Below are 12795 nucleotides of genomic sequence, written 5' to 3'. Positions count from 1 at the left end.
TAAAAATGGACCATCATCAACGGATGGACAGGGTGGGTTTCCTGTCCCCCTTGGAGGAGTCCAGTGCGGAGATCAGCAGAGACAGCGGCATCGTGTCGCAGAGTGCGAGCAGTCTGTCCATGGTGAGCGACATCCTCAGCAGCGGCGCCGTGTCGCAGAGTCCCAGCTTCGGCGGCGGGGCAGCGGGGGCGTCGGTCTCCCAGAGCCCCAGCTTCAGCGAAGCGGCGCCGGGGGGGACCGTGGACCACCAGGACCCCGCCGATCGAGACGACGACGAGGTCCTGAGACACACCGCCCTGGGTTATTCCTCTTACATAAGAGCGACTGCTGGAGAAGAGGTAGTTTAATGTCTACAGTACAAACGTTATGAACATAGAGCAGTGGTTCTCATACTTTCTAATTTATCATGTCAAGGACCCCCAAATTGACACTTATTAGCCTGCGGATCCCCATTTGAAAAGGTATGCCAAGGAGGACGCCCAAAAGAGAAGATTTTTACAGCTCTATAGCAGTGATTCTCAGCCATTTTAATTTCAAGGACCCCCAGTTAGACTACGGACCCGCATTTAATGTATTTCTTTCTCTGAGACCCCAATTTATATTGTAAAATCAATGTCAATTTAACTCAGAGTTTACAAATGTAACCAAATGGACCCATCAGGGTCAAACTATCATTTAGCTGGGGACCCCCTGGAACTCCCTCAATGACACCTAGGGGTCCCCGGACCCTATTTTAAGAACCAATGACATAGGGGACATAAGGGTGCAAAGGGCAAAAATGCCCTGTTTTAAGTCTACCAGTCCATACAAATTAGTTAAAATAACATTTTATTCATGAAATCAAGTTCCAGGTGGCCGCTTTTATTGTATTATGCTTGTTGTCACAAGTCTGTACACAATAGCTTGTTTACATTTTAATATATTATTTATATATATATTTTCTAAAAAAGTTCTGTATCGAAGCTTAAATTATACTTGTTTCAGAATTACTGCTGCTGCTAAAGCAGGTCTCTAGCTTGCTGCTTCTTGTTAACTGGGATATGCGTGGTAGCCAATTATAAGAGACTGAGCCAGCTGGCCTGCTCTGCCAGAATACAAAGGCTCCTTGTGTTTTGGTTCTGTATCCCTTATTGAAACACTTGAATGGCATCCCAATGCACTCCAGCAGAAGTGCGTGTGCGTGCGCCCTGCGTGCGTGTGCGACCTTGCAACACATCCTACTTAAACTGCAGCCAGTAAATCTACCGTAGTTATCACGTGTTTCATCACATTTTCTCAACTATTTCCTTCTCCAGATCCTTTGCCTGGAGAAGAGCTTGGAAGAAATGCTGACGAGAGTGGATGAGTTTGTCGGCATGCTTGATATGGTAGGTTTAAACTGGTCCAGAAGACTCCAGATGTGATCATATCTGTAAATGTTAGCTGCAAATTGCAACACTCGATTTTTTGGAAGATTGTATGGAAAGCTTGAAGGATCCTCTTTATATCTGCAAAGTGTTTGTTTCATAAAAACCCAGCGTAGACATGTTATGACTGAGTTATATCTGTCAATAAATCCGAGCAGTGTTGAACTTCAGAAGCGCTCATCTTCTATAACGCCATGTCCCGCTGCCTCCTGTATTAGGCTTTGTGACATTTAGATCTAGGTGGTACACAGGACCGTTGATTGACTTCCCACGAGCGCTTCCAAACTCCAGCACTTAGAAAGAAAAAATAATCACCTGAACTGAATTTCTTGATAGAAAGTAGCTCATAACATGCTCTATGCTGGGTTTTTAGGAAACAAACACTTTGCAGATAGAACGAGGATCCTTCAAGCTTTCCATAGAGCCCCAATATTGGTGAGTTTGATGTTGTTTAATACAATCAGATAGCAAAAGACTGTTTTGATGCATTGGCTGCCTATGGGAGGCATTGCATCCCTAGATTCAACCAATTCAAAAAAAATCTAGTGTTGCAATTTGCGGCTATGTAAATGTGTGCCTCATTGTGATACACAAACACACGTTATACTCTTTGGACACTTTCCATGCCAATGATGTGCAGCAGAGATTTGACTGTTCCACATGAAGATGTAACCCTTGTCTTATGCTTATTTATTACTGATAATAGCTGTTGCCATGTGCATGACATCCACTTGATGTCGTATGATGTATCAGTCTGTTCTCTCTTGTCAGATCCGTAATGATACCTCCCAGATAGTGAATGAGAGCCTACCTCAAATCCAGCGGAAATCTGATGAAATGAGACAAATATACAGAAGAATTGACAAGTTAGAAGTAAGTACCAATTGTGTCGTCTTAAAATACCAAATACTTTTCATTATTGGTAATAATGAATCCAATACACTATTGGTAATGGCATTACCAAAAATCAATACATTACCGTACTGTATTGATTTTTGCTTATTGTCTATTGCCTAGTTGTTGTTGTTTTCACAACACTGATGATAGTGCTGTCTCAAGGGCCATTTATAGTTACGTATGGTTGATTTTGTGTACGTTTTGGGTGAGGAACTACGTACGGTAATTACGTCGCCATGCATAGTAGACATGCACGTTATTTATGTGCCGAACCGCTCTCCGCTCCAATTCTGCTCCCGTTTGCATCCGCACGCCACATGGTGGTTCTCACACGTGTAAAAACCGAAGCATTTAGCCAAAATATGTAGAACCACAGATTTTTGACCCGCCGTGATGTTTGGTACAGTATAAATACGTGGTAACAGTCTGGACTGGATCTGCTGTCTGTCGGCAACATTATCGCGGTAAATGCAACTCTGCGAGGGTACAAATTTAACCACATGGATGCGGACCCGGAGTAGGCTAATTATAACAAAACACACGTACACACCCGCTCATATATTGAACATAATTCCCAAGTAATAAATGAGCCGCATCATCATCTCTTCTTGTGACTTGTGTGCCTCGCTGTCTGTGCTCAGCTGATGACTGTTGATGCGTGATGAGTGAGGAGTCGAGGCGTCCTCTTCAAGTGGTTGTGTAACAACCTTTTTTCCGTTTCTTGATCAAATATATTTATTATTGGGACACACAGTTTGAGAACCGCTGTTAGTGCAGATTAAACATCACTACTGCGCCTATGTTTTATAACGGTGGTCGTGGCTCGTGGGTACTTCTTGCTACGGATATACATCTTGTACGTTCAGTCCGTCCAGTTGGGTGCTGTCCGTAAGCGTCCGTATACGGATCTAAATCATCCGGAGTACGGAGGCTTGGGAGACAGACCAGATCAACCGGACGGAATTTGTCTCCCCCTCCGTTTCTTGTGTATTCCTGCGGTCTTTATGTACTACTATGCATGGTACTTAATTGTATGAAGCTATCTATGAAAAGGTTAATCTGCTTCATCTCTCTCAGCTAAGGGGTCTGTGGGTCAGGACCCCAATTGGGGTGCCCACATGAATTTTGAGGGGTCCCCGAGTCGACTCCCCAAATTACATTAAAGTCACTGCATCAAAAGTAATCAACAAACTTCGGAAAACAGCTGATCTACAAGCTCACAACGCCTTGCAAGGCATTTTGAGGTTGTAGATCGGCTATTTTCACAATATTGATCTGTGGGCTTTTTTTGGGCTTTTGGACAATAATGTATTTTGTTTCTGTTTTGTTAAGCGCCTTGGGTTTTTTGAAAGGCGCTATATAAATTCAAGTTATTATTATTATTATTATTAACAGAGTCAAACTAAATTCCAAGTGCTTGTCAGGGTAGCAGGTCCCCATTTCAAATATGATTATTTTGGGCGGTCACGGCCTGAAAAGGTTAAAGGAGAACTTTGTCTTTTTTACAACAAGGGTTCATATTTTAGATTGTAATTAGAGAAAAGAAAAGATGAGTGTTAAAATGTTTTCATTTACTGCTTTCTATCGTTTTAGCGATTTGAATGACTTTGATTTCAGTGGTTGGGGGCATGCATACAAGTGGCTAAATATGTCTTTTTAGACACAATAAGCCCATTCCCAAGATGATCCACAATCTTTCATGGGCAGATGTGACATAGGTGAATTGATCCCAGCGCAGCATGAAGGAGCATGATATCGCGATAAATTAAATCTCCACGATATGATTACCGTGAGTGTTTTTTATCGCGATAAACGATAATATCGCGTATCGTCCCTACTGACAGGTTGTCTTTGTTTGTGGTCTGACCTCTAGGCGCTGGTGAAGATAGTCGGTGCCAATGTGTGTGCCATGGAGGAGCAGGTCGCACAGGGAGAGAGTGAACTAGGAACGCTTCCAGGTGCTTTCAAGAAGATCCTGCGCACAATGACGGTCCCAAGTTTCCTAAATGTGAGGGCTCTCTTTAAATGCCTATAGATGAATAGCTTGCTTCCTCGATGGCTGTTACTGAGTTATATCCATCCATCCATCTTTACTTCGACCACTTATACGAAGTCGGGTCTTATAAATAGCAGATCTACATGCTCACAACGCCTCGCAATGCGAGGCGTTGTGAGCATGTAGATCTGCTATTTTCACAATAAAATTGTGTTATACAAAATTCCTCAACTCTTACTGCTGGTCAGGGTGCCGGGGTCCCCAGTTCAAATATGATTTCGGAGGTCACAGCCTGAAAAGGTTGAGAACCACTGGCATACACTACCTGTCTTTGGGCACTGCACATAGGAGTAAGTGACTCGTTATTGATCTGAATTATTGTTATATAGTCCTGGAAATTGGGTTAAATATTCTGGAAAAGTTTTGGAAAAGTTTTGGAAATAAATTGGTAAAAATGTGTGGGAACCCTGAATCCCGTCATCTGGTCCTTGGTCTGCCACGGGGTCTCCTCCCAGTGGGACGTGCAGCGAGTACCTCCCTGGGGTGACGCTCGGGAGGCATCCGTACTGGATGCCCGAACCACCTGGGCTCTACTCCGAGACTCTTGCGGGAGACCGAACTTCTCACACCATCTCTAAGGGAGATGCCGGCCACCTGTCTGAGAAAACTAATTTCAGCCGCTTATTACACAGTCAAATTGGGACTCCAATGCATCGATTGTCTTGAATGCGTTGCGTCTCTGATGTGTAAGCTTTTAGAGTGGCTGTTTTTGCCGCTCAACACTGTCATGACAGAGTATAAAATCAGGCTAAGACGAAACTCGTCATTGCAATACTATAAACAAAGATGGCTGCCAATATGCAAGGTGCTGCCTGCGTGCCCTGTGTGATGGACCTGTTATACAGAGAGCAGTGAAGTCTGACGTCATTTACCCATCCTACCTGGTTTACATTCTGAATTCCTATAGACTTTTTTCATGGGGACTTCCCACATCGTGTCATATAAGAACTTTGTTCCAAACATAAACAAATGATCTCAAACGGTTTGACTCATATGGATATGAAGAATCAACTGATGGTGAGAAAACGCTAATGTTACTGTTGCCGAATTAGTTAAATTTTCGCTAGAAACAGGCTTTATCAAATATGAGTGAATAACTATCATAAACCATACAGAGCCACCTCCCCGATAATATCGCGCAAACCGTTTGTTTATTTTTGGACCACAATGCTTATATGAGACTATTTTAAGATGACTCAATGTTATTCTCCATAGAGGATGAGCGAGTCACGTCATGACTTCACTGCTCTATTAGGAGTGGAGCTGAAGTCAACAACTCTGATATGGTGAAGAAGCTGTTTTAGTGGTCTAACATCATTGAATTTCTTTACAGGGTCTTTACATAGTTCGTATTTAACTACTATAAGATTTGTGAAGAGGACATTGTCATTCGCACGATTATTGTAAATGGAGGATGACATGTAATGAAAATCGAAAAAAGAAAATTCCTCAGTCCTAGCATCCCTATCTTATGTAATGAAAATAAAAATAAATTAATTCCTCAGACCTACTCTTGTCATACAACAGAACATTCTGCAAAAAACGCAGATGTACAAGTTCACAGTTGTGACAGGTTGTGAGTCTGTAGATGGCTATATTTGCTGCTTATACAATGAAGTATGTGAGCTGTTGCCCTTTTAAGTGGTTAAAGGACAAAACACTAAACCCAGCAAAGACTGAGCAGAATTATTATTCAAATGTGTATACATTTTAATTTCAAGCCTTGTTATTAAACCATTTAAAGTAATACTTTGTCCCTGTCCAATCCCAGAAACCGTCCAGCCCGAGAAGACCAGCTCCTCACCACCGCCAGGAGATTCCTGCTGTATTCCGAACGGACGACTATTTCCCATCGCAACCGGAACAATGACCTCGGTTCCCACAAAAAACACTTAACAAGGACAGGATTCTAACCTCAGAAGCCTGCTGGTTGGAACTGAAGAGACAGTTATACTGCCGTCCATCTACTGGTGCAACAGATCGACAAAGCAATATTAGCCTTTCTGAACAAGTCAGTGGAAATCAAAGTCAAGATTTCTCAGTGGCACTCACTGGGCAGCAATGACACGCACTGAACAGTAGCGAAATGATTTTTTTTTAAAAAGTGCCTAATAGGGTATTTTCTTTCTCTCGATTTCACAAATAGTGAAGGTAAAAATGCACAGAAAGCTGTACATTTTCTGTTAGTCAAAAGAACAATGTCATCCCTCTTGCCTGTAGGATACCTGACCAGGACTTGCACAATATAAATTATGGTGTATTTTGAAAGTCTTTAAGGATATATTACCTGAAGAATCAACCCAGCTTTTTTTATATGAATTCCTACTATTGAAGTTTGTATAGACCTGTATACTGTTATGAACTAAATTTCATTTCTTTATTGTATCATCGATTCACCTAACAAATCCTGGTCTCATCTAGCTCTTCGCTTAATACGGTATGTCTTCCATTAGGGTGTGTAAACTTGTTATGAAGAAAAAGCGCTGCCCAGCCCCAGAGTGCTTTTTTCTGCTGAAAATGAAAGGCGCAAAATCCTCCACGGTCAATAGCGGTACGGGACATCAAAACAGGGTTTCCACGGTCATGAAATTCCTGGAAATATTTTGAAATTAGAAAAATATTTTTCCAGTACTGGAAAGGTTTTGGAATTGAAGGGTCCTGGAAAAATAGCTATGCATTGTCTTTGGTTATTGATTTTGTTAATACCTCTGAAATGACAAATTCAACATTGGCCAAATTGTCAAATATTAGAGGCAGAAATAGTGAAAATAGCAGATCTACATGCTCACAACGCCTCGCAACGCGAGGCGTTGTGAGCATGTAGATCGGCTATTTTCACAATAAAACCGTGTTATACAAAGTTCCTCTACTCTTAGTGCTCGTCAGGGTGCCGGGGTCCCCAGTTCAAATATGATTATTTCGGGGGACACGGCCTGAAAAGGTTGAGAACCACTGGCATACACTACCTGTCTTTGGGCATTGCACATAGGAGTAAGCGACTCGTTATTGAGCTGAATTATTATTATATAGTCCTGGAAATTCATTGGGTTAAATATTCTGGGAAAAGTTTTGGAAATTAATTGGTAAAGATGTGTGGGAACCCTGTCAAAACCTTGTCCAGGAGTTCCCTCTGGATGAAGCTTGTTTTAAAGCTTACTCCGGGCTAAGCAAGGGGCTGAGGACCCGCTGAGGGTTGAACCAGCAGCCTGGAGACACATTTGTATCATGGTCAGCTCAGCTGCTGATGAAAAGCAGTCCCACATCATCAAAGTGTCCCTGAGCAAGACATCTTCCTTCCCCACTGCTCCTAATAGTTAGCATGGGTTAAATGTCCCTGAGCAAGACATCTTCCTTCCCCACTGCTCCTAATAGTTAGGATGGGTTAAATGCAGAGGACACGTTTCACAAATAGCCCTAAAACAATATGTGCATATTCTCAAAATAGTTGGAACTATTCTCAACATTCTTTTGGCCAAATTCAGATCTCTGCCAACACATTTTAAAAATCACACCCAATGTGAAGTGAGCGGTGGTCGTGCTTGCGTAACGTCTTCAGACTAGGATATAAGTCTAGGATGTACAGGCTACACACACACACACATTGCTATGGCAAAACGCTGAGGAGAAATGGCTACAGACACACGCACAGCCACTCTATGGAGCGGTTTACCACCGCTCAAAAATGGCACAGCTTTTGTGCTAAGCTAAGCGGTTGACCTTTTTGGTCTCTTATTTTATTTATTTTATTTAAGGACATTGTGAATATGCCTTTACATCATATTCACTGTTTTGCAGGCCTGGTGAACTTTCAAAGGTTAAATGTCAATTGACACCCACTGAAGTCGATCAATCATTTTCACATGCACATTTTTAAGCACGCTAGACTAGAGGATAGGAAGAGTATAACGCACTATAGCCTCACAAGCCAGACTATCTAACTGGGTCTTGATCCAAGGATCAAGTGGCTCTTTTCAACTAAAAAACTAAGTGAACAGTGCTGGATTTGTTCTGTACAAGCTGTTTCATAATGTTCTCACAACCTAATTTAGGCCCTTCTAAGGAGGATGTACTAAACCTGAGTTCTGCAAACCCATGGGAGAAGCACCAAGCAAGTTGCTCTGGATTGGTCAAGCTAATGTGACGAAACTGCAACCAAATGCTATAGCAACACTACACCGTCACCAGAAGAAATAACACCGATGCTCAATGCATCGCGTGCTTGATCTACATGTATATAAAACAGCCGATCTACACAATGAAAAGTCAATTTTAGCTATTTTTTAAATTGTTCTGAGATTGTGGTTATAATGGAATGAAAACAAAATAATTGTCACAGAACAATAGTCTCTGGAAAGTTTCATGTTATGGAATGTTCTGGGTTCCCCTGTTCATTCGAAAAGAGCAAGAGAGATGTAATTGAAGTGTTAAAATTACTTGGTAAGCAGGAACCTTGGATCTTATTTCATGCAAAAAACAATTTGTAAGATGTGCTATGGCCCCCTTACACCCCCTGAACAAAACTCATGACTCATTTACATGCCAAAATCCTCAATAAAGTTGTTATACTCAGAAGACAGAGGCACCTTATTGCCTGGTATGATGTTCATACAAGGAATCTGTTTGGTATTGTACAGACATGTTATTTGCATTATACTAATCATCCTTTTTAAGATTAGATACTTATTACTGTAACTCCAGGGGTCTATTTGGTACCCTCCTCTTTTCCGACTACACCAAATGTGTACACAATACATTTATCTGTATCGTATATATATAGACAAATCTATTCTAGATGGCTGACTCCTTCAGTGCCACACCGTAAAAAGCAAAAAACATGTCATCAATACAGTTCTGAGGCTGAGCCAGTCAAACTCCACTATTGTAAAACAAGAATGGGCCTAATGGCTTGCCTCCAAGGATCTTCGACATTGTGTTGATGTCAGTGATGTCAGTCATCTATGATGTACTGCAGTGCAGCTATGACATACCTATATGGTTCTAAATCTGGGGACGTTTCAGCCTGATCCAAGCCCCATTGACTTCCATTAAGATTACCTGTATTCAAGTCAAATATTACTTTATTTTTATTATTATTTTTACCCAGAGAGTAAACTTGTCTTTTGTGTCTTGACGTCCTGGAGCTCTTTCTCCATAATTTGTAGTTTCAAAGACAGCTCATCAACTTTATGTCCCATTCCAGGCCATGGCAGTATTTACTTGTCCATATCTGTGGACACCGTTGGCCCCATCTGGTGGACACAATAAGTAACTACACTGCCATGTTAATCCTGTAGCCCAGTTTCTCAAAGTGGATTCCAGGGACTCTGTGGGTTCCTTTGAGGGGTCTAAATTGTCCCATGCAAGTCTATAACTCTGACAGTGTATAAATGGAACGAAATGGACGGGTTCGTTTGGTTCCATTTGTACACTGTCAGAGTTAAGGAGAGACCTTGAATTGTAAAAGGTTTGAGAAACACTGTTGTTTACAAACATTGAGACTGAATGCACAGCTGACTGTATCATGTAATCAATTCCCAACAGATCCCCAAACCTGTTGTTTTGGGGAGCACTGGTTATTCAACCTCCTCTTGTGTGCTAGTGAGCCTGAGGTGCTCCCATGGGTGCGCCCTTATCGAGACATATAGGCCTATACTTCATTGCGCAACGGTGTTCCACGTCAAGAGTAGCTGATATACAAACTCACATCGCGTCACCAATGCAACCCTTCTGAGCTTGGAGGTCTGCGGCTCTGCGCGCGACACCGTCGCAGGACGGAGCATAATTAGGCTTCATGGACTGCAGCTGGGCGAGCATTAGACGCTCTGGTGATCCAGTGGATCGGGTGGGTGATCATGAGGAGCGCTCCCTCTGTTCTGATGACGGTGAATAGAGGTGGGGTTTGAAGGACAACTGTTTTGAATCGCTATTATTGTTTACAATCAACAGAAACTAAGGATTATATATTTCAAGAGTGAGAATTTACAGTAAAAATCCTACGCATTCTTCCTCCACACTGGGAGAAAAACGGCATCTGAAAGTTTGATGGAATGCATGTTGTGCCATCCATTGCATCCTATGAACGGTGGGGTTCATTTGGTGCCGACCGGCGTGCGCATACTGGTTTATATCAATGTGACGTGGACCATTAAGGCGGCATATCTGTGGACACCGTTGGCCCCATCTGGTGGACACAATAAGTAACTACACTGCCATGTTAATCCTGTAGCCCAGTTTCTCAAAGTGGATTCCAGGGACTCTGTGGGTTCCTTTGAGGGGTCTCTAAATTGTCCCATGCAAGTCTGTAACTCTGACAGTGTACAAATGGAACGAAATGGACGGGTTCATTTGGTTCCATTTGTACACTGTCAGAGTTAAAGGGATATTCCACTTTCAAAAAACTTTTTGTCATTGTATGGTCTTATCAGGCTTGTATGAACACCATGAACAGTTTTTAATTTTATTCATTCAGTATTTAGATATTTGATGTAAATGTTACCAGGCCCTCCAGGCCCAGGGCCTCTCCCCACACACACTCATTGTAACTTCAAACTCCATTTTAACCATGATAGATTCATTAAAAACACCCATTATTTTTTCTGGTGACTCATACTACACTCCTAATACGTGAGCAGGCCATGTTTTTTCCATAACAGTTTTCATTAATTTTTTATATATTTTTATTGTATTTAGTTTTTTCCATTTTCCCAAAGAATTATTAAAAATACATGAAAAACGTTATGGAAAAAACATGGCCTGCTCACGTATTAGGAGGGTATTATGAGACACCAGAAAAAATAATGGGTGTTTTTAATGAATCTATCATGGTTTAAATGGAGTTTGAAGTTACAATGAGTGTGTGTGGGGAGAGGGCCTGGGCGTGTCGGGCCTGGTAACATTTACATCAAATATCTAAATACTGAATGAAGCAAATTAAAAACTGTTCAGGGTGTTCATACAAGCCTGATTAGACCATACAATGACAAAAAGTTTTTTTGAAAGTGTAATATCCCTTTAAGGAGAGACCTTGAAATGTAAAAGGTTTGAGAAACACTGCTGTGGTCTATAATATGACAGTCAAGATCAGCTGTTGGCAAAGGGGTCAATCAATACTCAACCTATCCTAGCCAGATCGCCTATTAGATAGTCAGCTGTATCCCATGTTGTCATTAATCAGTCAGATATAAAGGCAGGTCAAATCCTGCTCTTATTTCTTTCTGTGCTGACCAACAGTTTGAAATTCAAAGTTCATAGGATAATCTTTGACAGCTGCTGAAGCTCAAGGGCTCACATTGACTTTCTAATTCTATACACTATACTAGACGCCTCAGGGCGACATGTCACGCCAATTCTTGGCCATCTGGCCAGTGATGTATATCGGACCAGTTAGGCTACCCATATATGGAGACCCCTGCATGATAGTCAACAATGTTATGTCAAAACATGCCCATATATGGGCATTCCAAGATATGTCCTATATCATAATTTTATTTAATTGTCCATACCGTTAACTTCATGTAATAACACTGCTTGTCTGCATTGTAGTTCGATTACCATTTTACGTCAGTAACGTCAAAGAGAGCACTGCCTGCGATCTTGACATTTTGTACTTTTATAGCCATAGTTTTTTTGGCTTGAAGCGAGCCCACAATTGTTTTGAAGGGACAATATTTTCTAGTTATATAATGATGATTCATTACTGTATATAATTAACATGGTTCTATACTAGTGTTTGAGCAGGTGAAGAGGGCTTGAAGGCCTCGGTGGTGGTTGAGCTGAACAAATTACTGGGCCCCACGGTGACAGTTAGTTCATCGCCATTCCCTTGTCACCACCTGTTCGCCTAACCTCTTTGTGTGTTACAGTAGTGTCATGGCAGTACAATGAAAATGGGTTGGAAATGAGCGATGCCTTAGCCTATACCATACCAGTCCAGTACACAGAATGACTTAAAACAGCGCCACTTGAAAGGTTTGACATCCAGCGGTATTGCAGCTTCTGAGGCCATACTGTTACGGACAGACAGAAATGCACACTCGCTCAAGTGTTGGAGCTGCTGGCACTGCTCAAGAACCTCATGTAGATTCAAGATTCAATAACTTTATTGCCATGTCGACATGGCATAATTGGGAAAACAAAATGTGTGTAATAACACATACAGCTCTTGCATAACATGTCGAACTTAAGCTTTCTGCCATTCAAACAAAACAAAAAATCCTTTCCAGTGGGAGTGAGCGGTGCCTTACTCAACAGTGCCACTTGAAGATAGGTCACCCAGCAGTACTGCAGCTTTTGAGGCTGTACTCATACATACAGAGACAGACAGACATACTCACTCACTCGGTCAAATGTTGAAGCGGTCGGCACCGCTCACATTTTCAGTTGTTTGTCTGTCATTCAATGTTATATGAGATACTTAAATGGTTTCCCGTGGAAATA

The 12795-nt window shown here is 41.8% G+C and overlaps 1 protein-coding gene across 1 annotated transcript; it reads left to right on the top strand.

Annotated features, from left to right (window-relative positions):
• On the top strand, nt 1–6744 carry bloc1s4 (biogenesis of lysosomal organelles complex-1, subunit 4, cappuccino). Its single transcript, XM_080735739.1, has 5 exons — nt 1–338; nt 1296–1367; nt 2178–2279; nt 4177–4311; nt 6131–6744. Exons 1-5 carry the CDS (start codon nt 6–8, stop codon nt 6227–6229), a joined length of 741 nt encoding a protein of 246 aa, XP_080591865.1. The 5' UTR covers nt 1–5; the 3' UTR covers nt 6230–6744.
• The last annotated feature ends 6051 nt before the right edge of the window (nt 6745–12795 follow it).

This window comes from Nannobrachium achirus (genome assembly GCF_963921795.1).
Source record: "Nannobrachium achirus genome assembly, chromosome: 10".
In the NCBI taxonomy this organism is placed as follows: Eukaryota; Metazoa; Chordata; class Actinopteri; order Myctophiformes; family Myctophidae; genus Nannobrachium; species Nannobrachium achirus.
The sequence above is the reverse complement of the archived record's forward strand: the minus strand, read 5'-3'. Positions and strand labels throughout refer to the sequence as shown.